This window comes from Channa argus, chromosome 22 (assembly GCF_033026475.1).
Source record: "Channa argus isolate prfri chromosome 22, Channa argus male v1.0, whole genome shotgun sequence".
Classification (NCBI taxonomy): domain Eukaryota; kingdom Metazoa; phylum Chordata; class Actinopteri; order Anabantiformes; family Channidae; genus Channa; species Channa argus.
Window position 1 is genome coordinate 4,657,290 of NC_090218.1, and position 22,037 is coordinate 4,679,326.

General features: G+C 37.8%; 1 protein-coding gene across 1 annotated transcript; it reads right to left on the minus strand.

The window, feature by feature from the left end:
- Positions 1 to 6,872: 6,872 nt before the first annotated feature.
- Positions 6,873 to 12,436, minus strand: si:ch1073-15f19.2 (T-cell surface protein tactile). The gene is made up of 7 exons (XM_067492306.1): positions 12,243 to 12,436; positions 11,645 to 11,995; positions 11,051 to 11,160; positions 10,767 to 10,920; positions 8,347 to 8,835; positions 7,475 to 7,574; positions 6,873 to 7,304 (listed from the first exon to the last, which is right to left on the minus strand). The coding sequence occupies exons 1-7, from the start codon at positions 12,322 to 12,324 to the stop codon at positions 7,178 to 7,180; spliced, it is 1,413 nt and encodes a 470-aa protein (XP_067348407.1). The 5' UTR covers positions 12,325 to 12,436; the 3' UTR covers positions 6,873 to 7,177.
- Positions 12,437 to 22,037: the final 9,601 nt, after the last annotated feature.

The window sequence follows — 22,037 nt, forward strand, 5'->3', positions numbered from 1 at the left end:
TGTGTTCATGACGTACTTGGCACTAACCTGTAGAGTCACATTTCAGAATACACAACTTCTGCTTCTCTTACTGCAAGGTTTTTGGCCTACACTAGCTGGAAAGATTTTCATCCGACATATGTATCTTCAATTCTTGCTTTGATGTTCATGTTACTATAGAACAGCTAATTTGAATTAAATGGAGGCCACCGAAAAAATCAAATGCAACTAATAGCGGGTTTCCTGTACACGTGGTATCCCTGAAATCTGTAACTCAAGTGATGTTGTTGTGGCTGATGGTCTGGGACTGTCAAATAAAGGTAGTGTAGTAAAAAGTACAATATTGCTACAAATTTGAGTAAAGAAAGTACCTCAAAGTACAGTACAGTACTAGAAAGGGCATTTATTAAATTTTCACCACTGATCATGAACTGCAGAGCTTGTGGTTGACTTCAGTAGGATCTGTAATACCACATATGAACCAATCATGGTTCTGCTGTGGAGAGAGTCAGCCGCACCCATTTCCTGGTGTGCACACCGATCACTGTCCTGGACCATGAAAACCACATCACAAGCAAAGAAGACCCAGCAGCCCGTCCACGTCCTCCACTTTCTATGCTGAAGAAAGGCAAGAATCATGACCACATTCTACAGAGGTGTTATTGAAAGTATCCTAAAAATAGGGTAATTCTCTGCTATTGAAACTGTGATGACTCTGGCCGCAAGGATAATAAATACAACATGAGAAATAATTGCCCCCTCATCTTCCATCAGCACAGGACACATTTAGATTACAGTCATGGGTGACCACTCCCCCAGTTTTCTTTTTCTTACCTTTTTGCCGTCTCACTCCTCAACAGCTTCTTCTAGTAAAATAATGAAAATTAAATTTGTGTAAAAGTTTGCCTTTACCTTGACAATTAAAATTGAACTTTAATTTCCGATGAATGACCATTTATACTAGTTAATATACTAATTATGCATTAAATATTATGTTGATGAAAAAAGATAGTTTTACTCTTTTTTGCCATTTCAAAGTAAAAGGGTACTACATTTGCAAATAACTGTAAATAATAAAGTTTTGAAGTGAATGATCTTGGGTTTGGATGCCACAGACAAGTAGGAGAAGTGGGCAAATTAGAATAGTAACCTCAGGATGGCTATTGGCTCTAAAGACTGGATCTTATAGGGTGTGAAGAAGAGCTTGGCTTTTTACTGTGGCACAGCTGTATACTGGACATCAATTGTGCAAGACACGGCAGAGTTTATGTAGCATCACTGTAGAAAAATCTTCTGGAATCCATGAAAAAGTTCATTAAAAAATGCATTGCAAACCAAAGGTAGCTTAGCTAAAAGTTGCCTTTCAATGTATCTAACAACAATTCTGAGGCCAAGGAACTCCGCATTGAGATGCTTAACATGAATTTTTTTATCAGGTTTCTGTTTTTTTGTGTTTGCATTGTTGTGGTTCAACAATTTTTTCTCTATTGTCTGAAACCAGCCTTCACATTGAGACCTTAATTATGCGTCACTGGATTTAAAGGTGGCAAAGAAATGGAAAAGCCTCATTACCACCAAGGCCAGGCTCAGGAAGATCAGCTGCCTGCTCACTCACAACCTCCATTCATGATTTCTTAGAGGCTCAAGTATTGAGAGAACTGATGAAGGAACAGGTGTGTGAGCAGGTGGAGGACTACACAGAGCTAGACCTGAAAATGTGACAATGGAACCAATGGTATAATACTTCCTTCAAAGGGATATGTGAAATGAATAAGACAACTTTTACTTATTGAAATTACTGAGCTGAAAATTATTTTCCATCTGCCTTTGCAGGAAACCTAAATGCTTTGGCAAAGTTTAAGCAAGATAAAAATAATTCCCTTTTAAAATGACTCACAAAGCTACTAAGTAAATATCCTCTCCAATCAAGCTGATGGGCTCATAAACAATAAACAATAAAGAGATTGTTACTCACTGTGAGGTCACTGTTGTGCTCACTTGCGGTATTTGTGTTTGACTATTTGTGTCGCTCTTCTGTATGTACATGTCTGTTAGATCCAAAACTCCTGAGAGGGAAAAAAAACCCATTCGTAGAGGGCAGGTGGGTCATGGTCAGCTATTGAAAAATGCCTAATAACTGGTTTGTGTGCTGCAGGAAGTTTAATTCAGAGCTTAGGTCCCTCAGCAGATTGAAGGACAGGAACTTATTCTTCTCTAGTGGGGACTACAGACAGAAACAAGCAATAAGGGACATGGTGCTTTAAGTCAGTGCCGTAAATCGCAAAGGTAATGACCATTATCAGACAAACAAAATCCTCTTTGAGTGATATGTACATACAATGTGCCCACATGGAAAATAAAATGTCTTTACTTATATACTTATTGAATATTATCCAGTGAAGCTCAGCCATTGACTACAGCATGGAAACAGATGCAAGTGTTTCCCTCTACACCTTTCTATAGGACATCTGTTGCTATGGTATAGGACATCAAAACAATGACAAGCCTTTAGTGTCCTATGTGATCTGATGTTTTCCCTGTCTTCTGGAACCTATTGAAAACATTTCCACGTGGCCCTTGACATCTAAATGTCACACACAACGTTTCCTTTTCCTTTTTATATCCTTAAGGTTTATTACATCCTCTGTACAGAAAAATACACTTCTGTTTCAGTGAGGGAGCTTGTTTGCGTCAAAGCGGAAGTTGCTCAACCTTGTGAAGCTTACTGAATATTGAAAATAAAGTTTTCTTTTTTGCACATGGACAATAGGTTTTATTTGTTTTTCTAGGTGGTCAGGAATTCAGTTTAAAATAATACCCAACAAGGTTTCAGTATAAAAAAACATCAATACATCACACAAATAGCAACAACAACAACAATAGACAAAAAATAATTATTAAATAGTTAAATACATATGTTTCACTCGTGTGTTATTCTTGCACATTCGTCTACAAATTCTGTTTCTGTGCAGAGGCTTTATGGCTTAGTTAGTTGATGCTCCATGTTCCATCATTATCAGGTCTAATTGTGAGGGCAGTGAATTAAAATAGGTTAGAGCCCCAACACATATATTGTTATTTAACCCCATTGTATCTTAGTTCATATTCTACACTGTTCTTTTGGCACATTTGATTTGCTAGTTTACCTTTTTTTGAGACATCTGCACTTCAGTCTTCTGCTCACAGACAACATTGAGCTTTTATAAGTGTTGTTACCGATATGCGCCACAAGAGGGAGATACCCTTTAGCGAGCGTTTCTGTCGGGAGTGTACAGGCAGCGCCGACACACTGTCTTATAGCGCTGAGACGAGACACGAGACAGAACGATGTTAACAACAGTGTACTGGTTGTCTGTAATTTTGCAGTAAAGAGAGAGAATTTTGCAGTAAAGAGAGAGAAACCACAAGAACCTGTCTGCGTGTTTTGTCAAGTGTGCTACATAATATATCCTTGAGTTAAAAAAACAAAAACACCCTAAAAAATAACCATTTCATCAAGGGGGAATGCAAACAAAAAAGTAATAATATGATGTGCATCTAATCTTTTTGGTCACTATGATGATTGAAACTGCCGAATTGATCTGTGCCACTCTAAATATCATCTGAAAGTTGTGCACAAGCAGTCCTATTACCATCATTTTGTCTATCTGGTGTCTCTGGGAGGAAAGAGGACCATCTATGTCTCCATCCACCTCTAAGAAATCATGAATGGAGGTTGTGAGTGAGCAGGCAGCTGATCTTCCTGAGCCTGGCCTTGGTGGTAATGAGGCTTTTTCCATTTCTTTTCCACCTTTAAATCCAGTGACGCATAATTCAGGTCTCAATGTGAAGGCTGGTTTCAGACAACAGAAAAAAAATAGTTATACATTTACAGGTGCTAATGTTGTTTCCTGTAGCAGAGATGTTGCAGCACCATGCCCCAGTTCAAGTAAAACATTTTACATCTCAATCGGAAACTTGTGGTTTTATGTGCTCACGTTGTGAGCACATAAGTTGTTAAGTTGTGTTTATACACATATATATATGTGTAACAGTTTGTGCTTAATTGGTTCATTACTTCATTGACCACAATGTGTTTATGGTGTTAGCTTCCGTTGTCACCATTGGTTCAAATGGTCTGCATGTGACTCTTTCAACACCACACGACACACAGTCCTTGATATAGGTTAAATAAAATATTTTTTAGTGTACTACAAACAACTCATAAATCACTTCTTTTTTCGTACAAAGTTTTAAGTTTTAACAACTAAATTCATCCAAAAAGGAAATCAGCTATATTCAATAAAACAAAAACAAATGACAACAAAAACCAATTAGCTTAGCACCACAGAGTTATAACGGTGCTAAATAACAAGAATTACAGAGTATGTAACAGCAGTGCATGTGTCCAAACTACACCCAACAATATTATAATAAAACAACACCCTACCTTCATGTGACCTCTTGTTGTTGCTTGGTCATCATCTCATAGCAAACCCCGAAAGAAACCGAACAAATAAAAGTCACTGTTTGTCAATTCTACACTGTACTGTAAATCACATAATGTGGAAAAGAGAATTAATTTAAAATGAATAATTGTTGTTATGCCAATTGTGACAGTAGAGCTGTGCTCACCTCTTCTCTCTATCAAGATGTTACCATAGTTTGGATTTTCCTGTTGCTCATGATTGTGGGGATTTTCCTGATTGTCATGGTAATTGAAATCAAGAAAATATTGCCATTCATCCCGTGACAGGCTTCAACAAGACATAAGGAAACAATTTGACAGATTTCTTTTACAATAAGAGGCTATTTGTAGAAAGGACTGAACATGGAACTAGTAATGGGAATACCTATTACTTCTTATTATAAATTATTTAATTAAGTAACAATGGGCTGCCACACATGTTTAAATCTTTCTTAAAAAGAAATTAAAAAGCGTACCCTTCTCCTTTAATATTGTGTGAGTAGCAGCAGTCACATGTGTCTGTGTGAACCAAATATGGAGGACATGATTTAATGGCTTGTTGTTTTCGTTGTGTTTTGGAATTAAGATAACTACATGTAAAATAGCAAACATATAATAATCTGAACAAATAATCATACCTCTGTACAAAGTGGCTCTTCGCCTGAAGCAGAAGACGACATTGAGACTCACGGAAATCAATATAGCCAGAGATAACAGCACCAGACTTATTAATTTAATTTGACAATCTAAAAGATAAACACAAACTCATTGTTAAAACTTAAAGCCCCTAAATCTCTCTGGAATCACATTCTTAGTGTGTAGTATTTCAGACTTAAGAAATTCCCACTGTACATCTCAATAATAAAAGATTTAACATTTAAACAATGTGTCATCACTTTTGTACTTGTGAGAGACAAATGTGCATCAATTGCTTTAGAAAGTTTTGCCAATACATTTCCAAGTGGGCTTGTAAACCTGACACACACCTTGTGACACTGTAGAATATAATCAAATAGAGTTTTTAGAAATACTCTAGAAATCCTCCTTTACCTCTTTACCTTTAAAGGAGACACGTAACTATTTCAGGTAAACAGTTATTAAGAATTTCATAGGACATTCATTCTGCTTACTGTAACCTCAGCTGTGGTGTAAATATAACATAATATGTTTGTAGGTGAAATTTAAAAAATAGTTTGAAAGTCTGCTGCAAATGGCATGGTAATCACACATGCTGTGAACAGAACAATACAATGTATAGATTCTAAACTGCAATAAAAAGTTAAATATACTCTTAAATACATAAATGTTATGATTGTCAGCCCAATGCATTATTGCTTGTATCTTCCAAATAACTTGCTTTAGAAACATGTTTGTTTACAGTGGGGATACTCTTTGTACACTGTCAGATTAATGGGTACATACACATTTCAAAAGGTCTATTTACCTTTTTTATGCATTGTATTCGACCTGTCTTGAACAAAACAGACTATCTGCCTGTCACGATAGCTCTCAGGCTACAGGGTATCACCGTGTTTAGACTTTCCTTAGTTGACTCCCTCCTGTGCTTTGAAACCTGACTGCTCTTCAGTTACAAACAGGAAACAATTTAACCTCATTTTGGGCTCCCAGGTTCATTACCACTGTAAGATACAGAACAATGTTAAACAGATTAGAAAACAATGGCTTAAGTATTAATTTCAATAAAATGTGTAACTCTTTAAAAATGTGCACAAAAAGCACTCAACTCGAAAAGGTTTGATTGTGTCTATGTATTTATTATGATTACCTTTGCTTCTTATATCTAAATCTATTTAAATTAACCCCCAAACCAAGTTCTAACTTGGCCCCAAATCAAGTCTTAGCAGTAAAACAGCAAGCGAGTCCCGGCAGTGTCATGAATGATGATCACATGTTGAGTATAATACAATAGACATTGTAATATTATATATGTTTTTTGTGTGCACGAGGCTTTAGAGCTGTGGATTTTGCATAAGCACAGTACACTGTGGTTTTGCTACTGTGGTTGGAAAATGAGAAGAACAAAGTGTTGTTCTCATGTGTAGTCGTTTGTGTGTGTGTGTGTGTGTGTGTGTGTGTGTGGGGGGGGGGGGGGGCGGGGAAACTGTATCTATATTTGTCTGCAAAACGAAATTTTGTAATACCATTTCAGGACAGAAATTAACACAATGCAGTCATAAAAAAACAATACATCCTTAAAAATGTAAACGCTAGATTTTTAGAATTCAACATTATTTACTTTAAGAGATAAAAGTCAGAATCACAGGTTTATGATAGAAGCAGCACATTTTGTAGTAAATTAACTGCACATGTTTATGTACATTGTTGTTAATATACTGTACAAATACTGTAGAATGCTGTATTTGAATTAATATACAGTAATATTACAAGAGTGTCAACTAAACTTTAGTTTAGAGACAATTCAGAGTCAAATCATATTTTGTTTTCAAATGTTACAAACTTTATAATGAGTAGTAATGCATTTCTTAAAAAAAAGACATGTAAAACATTTTCTGTAAAAGTGAGCAAGAAAATAATTTTATACACAATAGGCTCAAACCCACTCCTGATGTACAACCCACATTTTCACAGTTGCCTGTGATGGTAACTGTAGTGAACCCAACTGAAAGTCATTTGTAATTTTGCATGTAAACAAAACACAAAACAATTGTACACGTTTGTAAGAATTACTCCATGTACTGTATGTAATTTATCAACTGTCCTTGTGTAAAGTCAGTAAAGATATGTCACTGATTCACATCTTGAAACAGGGTAAGACTTTGCTGAAATCTCACTTTGTCCTACAGCTACATACTTGACTGGAGGAGGAGGGGGTTTGAACGGAGGTGGTAGATCCATCCTACAGAAAATGGAGGAGAGCACAAATTTTGACATGTGATATTGCGACAAAAATTAGTCACACTAAGCTCTAGCTCATGTCTTAATTATCACAAAAGCTGTATCAATGGTTTTCATGACTTTGGAAGTCATCCAGTGCATATTTATTACCAAGAGGAAGTATAATTTTACCTCTGTTTTATGACGTATCTCCTGTAGACAATGCTGCCCAGGACGATCAATGCCACCACTGGGATAATTATTAGCGCCCACAGATGACTCTTTGCATTATCTAAGGTTTTAAATCAAAGATGGGGAAAGTGTCATTTTTTTGAGGACAGCCACAGCTTGAGATGCGTTTCAAAGACATTGATTGGTTTTTCCTGGTGAAACCCACAAGACTCCAAATGAATATGGATAATAAATGTAAAACATCGATGTGAAACTCTTTGCCTTGAGGCTAAACCGTGTGCCTTGCAGTTCTCCCTCACAGCTGGACGTGCAACAACCCCGAAGCTGACTCTCTTGTTAATGAGTTTATTACTTTGAAAAGGCATCTAGCCTGAGGCTGCAAGGAAAACTAGAATTTATAAAGCCTCCACATGTCATGAAGATGCAGGTGGTGAAGTCGGCTGTAGCTTTTTTAAGATCCTTTATGATGTTTTCTTTATGTCCGAGTTAATAACTAAACTAAACAACCTATATTAAAATGTTTCTGTTTATGTTTTGGTTGTACGCCTGCTTGCCTCATTACACCACAACAGTCGCCAACCACAGTTTTTGCAGTCCCAGACACAATGATTCGCACTAAACAGTCTGAGAGCATCACTAAAGTCAAGCAGTCACCAAAAAGCCAATTTCAGGTGAGAAAGGAAAATAGGGAAAGGGTTTCAGCTAGAAACCAACTTGTAGTGGCTGATTGCATAAATGTCCCTCCTTTAGATTGGACCTGTTGTTTGCGGGGGCACGGCACGATACTAGTTAAAGATTACTTCCTTGAAATGTCGCAATCCTGGAGAAAAATAAAGAAAAACAATTATCTCCAAATAGTAAGAAATTATTACCTTCAACGTCTCTTGGGTTATTAGGATCCTTTTTTTTTAAAAGATTTCCATAGGTTTCTGTAAGGTTTCCCGTGGTGCTGAACTCCTCTGGTGTGACTGAGAAATCATCATTGGGATGCACTGCATATGGCGTGGACTTGTCCCTCGTGTCATCACTGGAAAAGTTCCATGTTGGGCTAAACACTGTGCTATCATAACTTAATGCAGTAGAGTTGGGGACGTGATAGGGGTCAGGGTGTGTGGCAGGGGATGATGGGACACTAAGGTCCGTATCATTTGTAAAAGAGCTTATATAATCTCCAGCTGTGACTGTAACATTGTTGGGGCTGGAAAAACCATCTGTCACATCAGGGCTTGTGCGCACGGTCCAAGTTACGCTGGTGTCAGTGGCCAGTAGCCCCGTGGGTGGTGACGTCGTGAAGCTGCTGTCTGCCGAGTCGGTCAAACCCTCTCTGGTTACATTAGATTGTGGTGACACTTTCACAAGATCTGAAAGTAGCACAACAAGGAAGGTAAGTAAAGGAGGAAGGAAGGTAGAAATGCTGCCTGCAACAATCCTTCTTTGACAAACATCCTTCCTTGAAGCCCCACAGCGCTCACTTGTTCAACTTACCCAGTAGAACAAAGTACAGCTCATCCATCACATGGGCATCGGTTTGTACGTGTTAGCAGCATCAAATTATTATGTAAATAGTTATTAGTTACTAAATACTTTATCAGGACCAGAAACGTCTTGCTACAGCTGGTCACTAGTCAGCACATCCGAACACAAAGCCCCACATAAAACAAGTTATCTTTTTTATATGTATATTTTGTATATATTTTGTTCCAAAAAAATTACCTTAATGAACTGGATGAAGACGATGGACAGCAAGTAATGCAATAAGAAATAGTGGACAGTAATGGATACAAAAACATTCAACGAGTTGGCATTTATGAACACTGTAAAATAGGGCTAACAGACTTTGAGTCATAGGTGTGGGGCAAATTCTACAAGCACATTCAATTCAATCCAATGGTGCAATGGGATGTAATTTCAAAAGCTCTTCTCAGATTTTAACCCTTCAACAAGTCTGTAATGCTCCAGTCTGTCCAACAGACTGTGCTCTCACCCCATGTCAAGATTCACAGACACTGTTGAGTTTCTGCTTAAGAGGTTTGTGGGGTTGTGGTTTGAATGTAGACTGGGAGAACAGGAAGTGACTTTTGACATCTGTGTGGTTCACGTTTTTTTTTTTTTTTTTTTTCACATCATGAAAATATGTATGCAGGAAGAGAAAGCACACAACCAGGGTGGACTTTCCTGCACTATACCAAGCTATATCACCAACAGAGGAAGTTACACAGGCAGAATAATCAATTACTCTTTACCTATTATTTCTTAAAATAGCAGTGACGTTACATTACTTATTACTCAGGAATTACTCAATTACTCAGCCATTAAAACAACCGTCATTGACATAGGGGACTTTACGGGTTGGGGGTTGCATCCCATAGGTGCAGTTATCTCTGGCTGTAAGTGGCTTCATGACCATGCAGCACTTCTGCAGGAATCAGCCAGTTTGAAGCATTGTTCGTTACACTAGTGGCAGGTTCCCTTTCACCTGCCACTGCACCTTTTTTGTAATCCAAAGTCCAAATGTTAATTCAGTGAACTGTTGGAAACATCCAGTAAACAGTGGTCATAAACACATATTGTTTTTCATATATATTTCTGTTTGGCAGCTTATTGTTGCTCTTTGTAATTACTGCTAATACTGTTATCTGCACCTGGTATTTACACTAGTACAAATATCAAATCACCTTCAAGTAGGGTAATGCAGCATTTCTTGAATTTTTACTGCAATATTATTACTGTTTAGGAATTTTGACCCTTTACATTACTCTAAAGAGTATTATATTACTGCACAACACTGATCACCAGTGAGGGGGAACATAAAATGCAGCTTGGTTGTTTGGTAATTCAAAACTGGGGCCAGCATTTAAATGCAGCTTCGTTCAGTTCTTACCCTAATCCCATGACCCACTTGGTTTGCAGCAAACAATTAATTGTTTAATCATTCCTAATTCCTTTTACAGTTACTGGAACATTCTTATCACATGACTTTCAAAATTGGTGCCTGAAAAAAGCTGGAGCCTATCCCAGCTGTCATCGAGCGAGAGGCAGGGTGCACCTTGGACAGGTCACCAGTCTATCTCAGGGCTTCTCTCTTGTTACCTTTCAGCTAATTCAAAATTGTAAGTGACTCAGCTACGCTATAATAACAAAAGTCAAGTATCAGCGCTCGGATCCAGTGCAGTTTATTAAGTCATTCAGTCTCTCAGGGCCTCGTCTGGATTTTTAATCCAGCCCTGAGGATATGCTGAGATTACCAACAATTCAAGGAGAGAAACAGCATCCAAGAAATGGATAAGCTCACCTGTCTGGCTTGTGGTCACTGTTAGTACGTTGATGTTAAACTCCCTTTGCAGAATATTATTTCCTGTGTTGACAGTCAGTGTATAAACCCCTGCATGCACATCTGTCACCTGCCAGAGCTCCAAAGATTCCTTTTCTGAGACCAGCATCTTGTCCTGGGGCAAAACAGGATTTTATATAAAATGTGTATTTTAGTATACTGTAGAATTTTACATGATTAAATAATTGAAATTCATTAGAATGGCAGAAAGGTTTTTTTTTAATTGTTTATCAGGTTTCTGTTACCTTGGTCCAATTATAATGGGCATTAGGCAAGACTTGGCAGCGTATAATCACATTTTCTCCACTATGGACCTCAACAGTGCCCTCCACATCACACACTATTTTATCAATATCTAACAGAAAGAAAATGCGTGAGTAAAATAAATCTTCACAGCAGAAGAACAGAACATTTGCGTATGTGAAATGAAACAAATTATAACAAAGGATGACATCAACTGAAGATTACTGGACCACGGTTTCAAAGTCAATGCACATTAGCAGTTCCTGATAGTCTTCCCTTCAGTTGACTTACAGCTGAGACAAAAGTAAGCATTTATACAATCTGCATCACAGATCTACCTGACAAATAACATTTCAAACACAGGGTTGTCTCATGGCAAACACGATTCTTAGATACTTTCTTGTAATTATTACATACATTTGCTCAGTAGGAAGAAACTGCTGAGATTGGAAGTGCTCTGATGCAATCAAAAGTAACATAAGCTATGTGCAATAGACAGTAAGGTACAGAAAGTTGTTGTACTCCTCTATCCAAGTACAAAATACTTCCTGCACTGCTTCATCTGGTTGAGTGGGATTGGCTTTGGATGTTCTTACCTTTGACCTTTAGCTCTATTACACGTCTGAGGGAGCCCAGCGGGAATGTTGCAATGTTACAAATATAGATGCCACTGTCATTTTTCTTCACAAGAGGAAAGTGTAGATGGAAGCCGTTACCTTCATCTCTGGTTTCATTTATCAGAGAAACATGTGTTGTAAATAGGTGTTTACCAAAACTTGGGCTTAACACAGCAAGCTTTGTGCCTCGATCTTCTCGATTTTCCTTTTCCCATTCAACACTGACCAACTTGACAAAACTCCTGTTTTTTAAAATACATGGTAACGTAGTGCTCTGGCCCACTACTGCTTCCATAGTTTTAAAATTGGACTCCTCATCATCCACGTACCCTGTCAAAAACATCAAACACAGTGTTGGAAGCAAAAATAGGGAGCAGGCAAATCTCTTGCATCTTTTAAACACTTTGATAATTTGATAATTTCATAGCAAATGAATGAAAATTTGACAAATTTGCAAATGCAAACGTCAGCCTGTTTAGAAGCAGGCAGATAAACTCATAGAGCTTTCACCAGGAGCCTATACACAATTCAAACCCATGGAAAATATCCCTACGAGCAACATGTGGTCCAGGATTACCTTGTGTAATAGCGGCAAGGAGAAGGAGACAGAAAGTCGTTCCCAGTGCACTTCCAGCCATGTTCAAGCTCCCCAAACTCATTACGATCAATCAGGTCGAATCCAGTAAGGGATTTAGCTCACACAGATACAACAGACAGACGACTGAGGTTAAAGACTGCGAAACAGAACATGACCTATCTTTACAGGAAGCCACAGACAGACAGAGTGAGTCATAAATGTACTGCTGTCATTTAGTGGTGAAAACCATCAGTGCAGAGCGGATATTTGCAACAGATGTAAATCCTCGCTGTGCTTATCAAGGTTTACTATTTGAGTCAAGACTAACTAGCAGCAGAGAAGTGCCTCGCTTTATTTCTGATAAGATCACTACATATAGAGGAAGCGCACAAACATGAATAATACTGAAATATTTATGCTCTTTCACAAACATGCACAGGTTTAATGAGACTGTCCTTTAAAATAGAACTGGTCATTTGTACAGGCAAAGAAACCCTGCATTTACCAACACAAAACTTTGCTAGGAGCAGGCTGGGTGGTTGGATGGATCAACAAAGAAGAGTATGTAATAATCATAATTTTATTTATATAGCACCATTCAAAACAAAGTTACAAACTGCTTTATGACTAGTAATTACAAAGAGATTTAAAGGATGGCACAGATTTTACATCCCTAATATCGTCAGGCAGGGGCTCAGATAGCAAAGGCCCAGTCCCCTTTAGTGATCTATTGATTATTGTATTATCAGGGCTCGATTAGAGGACCTCATGCAGGGGTCAATAACAAGATCTCATTTAGACTTAGCATGGCAAAGATGTGCGCAGGTGCTTGGCTGTTCAGACCTTAAAAACTAGCAGCAAGATCTTAAAATCAATTCTATAACTCGCAGTTAGTGGAGAGTAGCAAGGATTGGTGTGAAGTCATCACTTCTCTTAGAGCCTTTTAAAACCCTGGCAGCAGCGTTTTGCATAAGTTGCAGTCACTGAATATTTTCTCTGCTGATGCCTGTGTGAAGAGTATTGCAGTAGTCCAGTTCGAAGGAGATAAAAGCCTGAATGACCTTTTCTAGATCTGCAAATTTGAAAATGGAACTCATTTTGTGTAACTGTTGGAGTTGGACAATGCAGGCTTGGACAAATTTAGTCAACTGGCTGTCAAGAGAGTAATAAAGCTGCTAGTGCATAAAGTGTAATTATAACTACCGGAGATCTGGAATTATTAAGCTGCATTATATTAATGGATCGGGTTTCTGATTTCTGCAAGACAGGATGTAAGAAATGATACATCATTGGTACCAGGATTTATCGAGACGCAAAGCTGCATATCATCACCAAATCAGTTAAATTCAATGTTGCGTCTATGCATATGTTCCTATGGGTAACGTACATTTGAGTTAAGTAACAAATCAGTATGGAGCAACAAAGTAAGATTTTAACAACAACCAACGCCAACTGGCTGGCATTTCTGCACCAATCTAAGGGATTGTATCCACTATTTTGGTGCAAAGTGGGGGAATTTCAGCAGACAGTTGCCTCTCTATGTGGGCACTCTATTTCATCAAATGTTTCCTTTAGTATGGGTTGAACCTTTCGGAGTAAAGGCTGGAAGACTTGTGCGATTTAATGGCATTAAACCCCTTGATAATAAATAGGTTTATTTTGTAATGGCTTCAAACTCTTTAAGTTTGAGTTGTGAGGTGCCTTCAAGAACAAACAAATGCACAAAATGCACATTTAAAAATATACACCGTATTCTCACAGGCATGTCTGAGACACATGCTGGAAACAAACATGTCACAATATGCATGTAGGCTGCTTTATTTTCGACCTCGTTTTGGTGCATATTCAATGGACAACAAATCTCAGGAGAGTTCCTATTTCCTATTTGTGTTTATCTTGTTTTCAATGTGAGCAACTAAAAAAAGCAAAGATTTATTGCAATATAGCAACTAATTTGCTTATATTTTAAAAAGCCTGAAAATTCTGATGGCTTATTTGCTTTATAATATTTGCCCTTCAGATCACAGCTTCACTTTGTCCTCTGCACTTGTTAGTGATTACTGTCTCCGAGCACAACTTAAAGCTTGTTGCACTTGCACTGGGATAAAGAGCTCAAAAGGAAATATTACATAAAGGGTGAGCAGTTCTGGCAAATGTGATTTATTATTCTAATTAAATAATTTGTTTACCCAATTCTTTAGAGACAAGTAATGTCACAACAGTCCATTTCTATTGCAGAAATTAATTCTTGATGAATCATTTGCCTGCAGCTTTGACAGAGATGGATTCATATGACCATCGCCAATTGGCACAGCTCGAAGAATAAACTGTGAAATCGGTTTCAATATTTTCACGAAAGACCTGACATCTTCATATCTACAGTAATAGTGAGCAACACGTTTTATTTTAGGCTGATAATTATTTAAATCATCTTCAAGCACCTAAAATAAAACTGGTTGATGATAATGTTTTATAAATGGGTGGCAGATGTTTTTTCAGCAACTAATTTTATTAGTTAATAAGAAAGAAACAATTTTATCTTTCACTGATATCACAATTTTATAGGAATAGTGTTTCCAGTGTTTTTTCATGTTTACATATCATAAGCTCTGCTTTTATATATTATGAATGCTACAGTAAATGTAGAGCTTGCAATGCATTTAAATTATACATAACTTTACAGTCCCATTGTGTTAGTGACCTTTGTAACTTTAATTTGAGCTCAGAAGATTGACTGCTATCAAATAGGAGATTTATTTTATTTATTTATTTAGCATTCTGTCAGTGTTTTATCAAAGTGAAAGGGGACTTTGGTGCAATTTGATATGGGCAGCATCTCTTCTCCTGGGTAGTCATGGAAATCTCAGATATTACTGTGGCTACTTTATTCATTGACCCAAGAAGAACAGTGATAACATAATATAAAGCTTTTAGCTAATACGCATGATTATAGCTTCTCATCATCATCTGATGTTTCAGACAGAGTTCAATGGGAACTTTCTTTTTTGCAACTAAACACAAATGAAGAAAATGAATGATTGCTCAAGGCAGACTATGTCTGCTCTCTTTGGTGTGAGCAGTAAGAAAACAAGTGCTCTGACCTGCTGGTGCACCCTGCCCTTCCCACACTGAGGTCATGCCAGCTCTGAAACTCTCTAGGGCCCTTGGATACCCCTGTGACCTACAGTGAATTGCACTCATTGCAGCATACTGCAGCAAAACAATCATGTTCATCTCTGTAGATTTATATATTTATACATTTATTTCTGTTTTTGAGGTGTGTGTTTGTGTCCTCAGAGGGTTGTGCGACCAGTTTTAAAACACATTCAGCAGCCCTATTTATCCACATTTACTGCTCGGTTTAGCTTTGAGCATATAGTTTGATTATTACAGGCAATGTATTATTGAAATCTGGCTGCACGGTTTGTCTGACTACAAACCAGCCAGAGCCCTGAGAGATTCATTTATGCTGCTCCGTCTAAGCATGACAGTTGCATCAATAAAGCTGCATATGTGATCCGGAGCTAATGGATACAGCATGCATATAACTTATGTAAGTTTAGAGGAATTATATTTGATGACCTTAACAAAGATAAACACATTCTCCAACAAGTCTGCAAGATGAAGGACACTTATGTTTGAGTGTTATTAGGTAAGTTGATATATGTAATTGCTATATTATAAAAATGGTATTGTGTTACCCACCACTGGTCACATTTCATATAAAAGTTGAGTTGGGTCAGAAGTAAAATCAGAAGTTGAGTCTTTTTACAAAGGAGTGTAGAGGATGTGACGAGCCCCACTGCCACCAGTAAAAATCATCTTTGATGTCCAATATTAAAATCCCAAGCGTCAGGCTTTTGAGGAGGAAATCTCGTTCTGACTACATAAAACTGTGGATGACTGAAATTATTACCTGGCAAGCAAGAATACTACATGCACTGAGCTTGTATCTTAATGAAGAGAGTTAATGAAAGACCATCTCTGGGCCACACTGTGACTGATGGCAAATGATGATGGAAAACTGCAAGACTGAAGGCAAAACGCAAGTTTTTGTAGTCTTTTTTTTGTTGCCCTTATTTTGTAGAAAAAGAATCAACCCATCTAGAAAATGACACATTTACAGTGATTTTTGTTCACCTCCTTCGCCTTCACTGAACTGTTCCTTTTATGTGATAGTGAACAACTTCAAACTCTGAACAACTTTAAACGTTCTAAAAGTATAAAGGTTTTGGAGATTGTTGGGAGTGGGAGTGCGGGTGAGTGAAGGGGACCCACATTGAGAGAGCCATTGTGGTGGATACGCACACACACACATGCACACACACACACACACACACACACACACATACACACACACACACACACACACACACACACACACACACACACACACACACACACACACACATATACACACACACAGGCACATACACATACTCACACAGAATTTTCCTAACCTTAACAAAATGAACTGGGACACTTGTACACTCTGTATACCCAACATTACAACCTGCATCAAAGTTATCTGAAAAAGCTCTCAGGCATTTTAGGCTGCAATGATCACAAAACCCTCTGCGAAATCCTAAACGGACTAATCAATGTAATGTTAAATGTATTCAATAATGTTGCATTATCACATAATCCATACAGTGATTAAACTTTAACTTATTTCAGTTGTTCAAAATCAACTTCCATACAATATTTTACATACAATGCTACATTATGTAGTTGTACCAGAACATTAATGAAGCCAGATTTTTAATGAACACATACTTTATTGAAATTGTAATTTATTCACTTATATAGCTGCAGTAGGTATTTGGCAACTGTGTAATTGTTGACAGTTAGGTCTGTCATATGAGCTCTTCTACTACCTTCAAAGTAAATCATCAGTAATACAGTATAGTTTTCAGATTATTCACTAACTTGCATCTCATGTGAGTGTTTTCACAATTTAATTTAAAAAAGCTTCATTAAAGCAGGAAGTAACTTTATTTAACACTGATACTACTAAAGAACCCTACAAACAAACAAAAGGCTGAACGGTTGGTGGAATGAAGGCAGAGAGAGGAGATGAAGGGGGAATCCAGGTGGACAGGATGTGGATTTCCGGGTAGCAGAGCAGCAAACCAGCAAAGCAGAATACAAGGTTTTACGGAGACGAGCACAGTGAAGCCTTTACTGCCTCTACACCAGTACACGGAGTTTCGTGGAGACGTGGGAGTTGAGACAAAGGCATGGAAGGCCAGAATTCAAGGCGAAGTCTACACCAACAAGCAAAAAAACCTAAATGTATTAAGTAAAAGACCAGTGATGTAAAACTAATGCCAAGTTGTTTTCCACTCTCCTGTTTTCAATTTATTCATCAATCAGGCAGCATATAGGCCACCACTCACTAATTGCCGGCTCATATGTTATGGGGCACTGAGATTCATGAGGAAGTTTGGTTTTCTCTGATCTGTTAAATTCTCTTCCATTGGCATTAATATATTTGGCATTATTAAGTCATTTTTGTACTTTTAAATCTCGTGTGTAAATAGGATTCCAACTACGTATTCTGCTCTTTGTTCACAGAGCATTTTTATGTTGAATGTACCTAAAACTCAAGCTTTTATGTACCAATACAATTCCAAATGCACATATGTATCACTGGTTTATTTGGGCAGATTTAAATCTTTAGCGCTAGATTTCTATGCAAATAATTTCCTCCTTTTAATATAATTTCATGATTATGTTTACACTGCATGTGCTAGCAGGAGATTGTTGGAGATCTGTTCATTTAACTTGATTTTATGTTTCTGAAACTTACATTGTCTGTCTTGGTCAGCATTCTATCAGAATGAATCAATAGTCACACCAAGTTTTCACCATAACTCTCCGACAGAAAGACTCATAACTAAACTTAGTGATGCACTATTGTCTCAGAGCAAATCAATGTTCTTTAAAAGCCATCAAAATGCCAGCTTAGACATGGTAATCCCCTGGATATAATTAATAAATTGTTTTCAAACAAAGGGGAGGAATAAATGTAAATGTGATAGGGAATGTGAGAAAATTTGGAACGCACAAATGTTTTGTCTTGTTGTTCTGCATAACAAAAGAAATGGAATCCAGACAATTTCCTTCAGAGGCTAAAAACGGTTTATTTGTGGCATATCTAAAATTGTTTTTTGAGCGTGTGAAGCCACTAAAACAATAACTTCAAGACAGATTTCCTATACATGAGAGGCGTAAAATTCTCCTCTTCGTCTTAATTCTTCTAATGTCCTTTATTTCCACTAGTGGGTGAGACATGCTTATCTTTTCACTGTTGCGTGCATTAGCATTGCTCTCTCACACATTAAATGTGGGTTTTGCACATTTATCAATATGTACTGTTGTTTATTACAATTTGCTTTGAGTCATTTTATCAGTTTGATGTATAAATGCTCTGAAGATAGCTGAAGAACCCCTGAAACGTTTTCTCATTATTGATTCCAACCATCTTTGTCAATAAGTTAAATAAAATCGGGGGTAAATCACAAGTAAACTGCTTCCGGTTACTTTGGCCCGGGGTTGATATTTGATACTGCCATAGTCAGTGCATTCTTGGTCTATGTTACAGTACATTCAGCCAGTGTTCAGCAGGCCTCACCATTCATCCAACCTAAATTAGCTTGAGTTGAAATACTGATGAAATGAAATTCAAAATGAATTCATTCAACTGAATTAGGATTAGGACGGCATTTCAAAATTGGTGTTTTTGCAAATTGTGTTGTTTTTTTCATCACCATTTGTCTTAGATTTACACTGAGGTTTTTTTTTTATAAAAAAAGGAACTTTAGATGAGATACAAAACAAGCAAAACACAAAATTCCAGGAGATGATGTTGAAAGCAAAGTGCTATAAGAAGAATTCTTAGTTTTGTGAGATATTTTACTGTAGATTTAGATTTTGTGCTGTAGAGTTGCAGAGTATTGCAAAGGATGCTGCTGGCTGTACATTGTTGATCACCGTTGTGGGACCACTTTCTGTGTAGTGTTGAGGCCTCCAGATGCCATTAGTTTTCAGAATGGAGTGGACCAGAAGGACTGTAAACCTGGATTATGTTGTTGAGGTGGAAAGGGGCTATTGGGTTTACAGCTCAGTAGGCTAATGTTCAAGCTTTAAACCTATCTGACAGCCACTGGAAGCTAATACCAGCATTTTGCAAACTGGTTCTCTTTGTAGGGCACTTTAGTAAGATATATCAGCATCAGCATCAGCATGAGAAGTTGCGTTGCATATATAGAAAGGTATAAAGTCTGATGTCTCTGATGTTGAGTACATGCCTAAAAGATAGAGATATAGGCAGTCGAGCTTTGTTGATCACATTACTGGCAGACGTTGCGGTAATAAATAATGAAGACCTTAACTTGAGGCTGATCCTCTGCTGTATGGTCTGCCAGGGAGACACAGAAATGCATGATCTGGTGGAAAGTACAAGACGAGATGTGTGTCATTGGCATAGAATTGATGAAAAAGCCCACGGATGTAGAATAAACGGGGGAGGAGAAGATAGCCAAGAAGTCAGCCCTGGGGGACACCTGTGGAAAAGCAATGAGTGCTTGATACCTGCCCCTGCTTATACCTTGAAGGCTTGCCCGGTTATGCAGGAGCTGAGAGTACAGGCAGATCAAGTAGGATTAGGAAGAGGACTTGGCCACAGGTATTGGAGAATGTGCACTCCTTTAGCCAGATTGGTCTTGGCCAGAAATTACAGAAGAGAAACAGGCCTGTTATTGTTCACAAGGGAGGGCAGGAAGGTTGGTATCTTAAGCAGTGGACTAACCTGGGGCTGTTTAAATGTGAGGGGCAAAGTGGCCGCTGTGACTGATGTATTAGGAGATTGGTGTGGTTGAAAATGCTTCCAGGAGAGTGCAGGGGATAAGGTTCAGGGGACAGGTGGTGGGATGGCAACGGAGGCGAACTGTGAGTGTATCATTTTCAGTCTAAGTGAAGAGTGAGGAGAGTGATGCGTTGTTTGATGAAGTCTCCATCTGGTAGAGAACCCTGGGAAAGTGTTTTCTACCAGCTGAAAGCTGCCACCTTGAAAATGAAGAAGCTGCTAAAGTCTTCTTTAGTGAGAGAGGTGGAGAATAGACAAGTGATTTGAAAATAGAGAACAGTTTTCTAGTGTTTGTGATGCTGCTAACCTTGTCATGGTCTCAAGCATTGTACAAGTGCGGGCTTGGGGGCTTCTGTGTGTTTTGTCTGTGATGCTTTTAATCTGTTGATTTTGTTTCAAAAGATTCAACATAAATACATTTGTACTCATTTCTTTCTACTGTTAACTTGTTTTTACAATAATAGAAACTTCAGCACTCACTTGTTGTCTTTCTTGAACATCAGCCACTGATTAGAGATGAATGTAACTCAACGCTCTGGAGACTGTCCTGAGGCACCTGGATTTAGTAGTCATAATTTAGTCATAATTTATTATTATTAAACCCTGGAATGTGTTTTGACTGTTGAGCTGCTCCTTCAGGAGGAGCTACACATCTGTTTTTATTGTAAGTATGTCAAATAACTAATCTTGTCAGGTGGGAAATTTATCAAACAGCTATCAAATAGGCCGAGTGTATTAAATAGTAAAGAAGCAAATACATTTCTATAAAATGAAATTAGTCTCAGTTGAGACTAATAGCTCAGTACAGCTGTATAGCCTAATTTAGCTCATTGTTAACAGGTAGCACCTTTCTCCTCAGCCTGATTTCTAGCAGGAAGTCGGCTGCTATTTTACACAACAACTTCAATAACAAAAACAGCAGCACAAAACAAACAAACAAACAAACAAAAACACTGTTGAACCCACTGTACATCACCTTTATTTTAGGATGCTCGCTTGTAGGATGCTCTGCCGAGGTGTGCTCCACTGAACTGAACTTCACAGAAGGACCCTGTTGTGTTCCAATAAAGGTAAAGCCTTGCAGTGGTGACACAATTCATTTGGATGGGAACTCAAAACTCAGTGAAAACAAAATAATACAAAGCAGCAGTACAACAGAATACATGAAACAACATATATATTTTATATACGTCTATTAAAGCAATGTGAACACCTGTGAACTATTAAGTTTCATCTCCTACTTCTTGACATGAGGCCAAACTAGTAACCTGGGTGAAAAGTTTCTCAAGAGCATTAGTTTTAAAGCACAGTTGTTGTTTTTTTTGTGTTACTGTTTTATTCTGGGTAAAATGAGTCGTTGCCCTTTTTCTCTCAGTTATTATAGTTATCTGCTAAAACACACGCTGCCATTAATGCCACTACACACTGAAAAACAACTTGGGCATATCAAGAGACAATCAGATATAACAAGCACACAGTGGGAGAATCGACATGGTCATACAAATGATGTGTCTATGGTTTGATTGGACTAGAAGGAAAACACCGGAGGATAATTGTTTACTTGTACCCTACACCCAAGAAGCACCCACATAGAAGCGTGCACACAAAAGCACACAGGCATTTTATTTTTTACACACAACATTTTCAACATCACTAGTTTAGATTTCATTTTTGGCACCATTCTTCTACAGTGACTAGCATCAATGCACCCTCCTCTGCTAATCTTAAACTACAGTGCATGTTCACTGAGTCTTCAGACAAGTTGTCAAAAATGTAAACCCTCTGAAATGTCACAGATAATAACAGACAAAATACCCCACTGAAATAAACTGTCAGACACAAGTGTGTGTGTGTGTGTGTGAAAGCATCATGCGTTAGCATCTGGAAATGTTATTATGACTTAGATACTTTAGATACTTTACTTC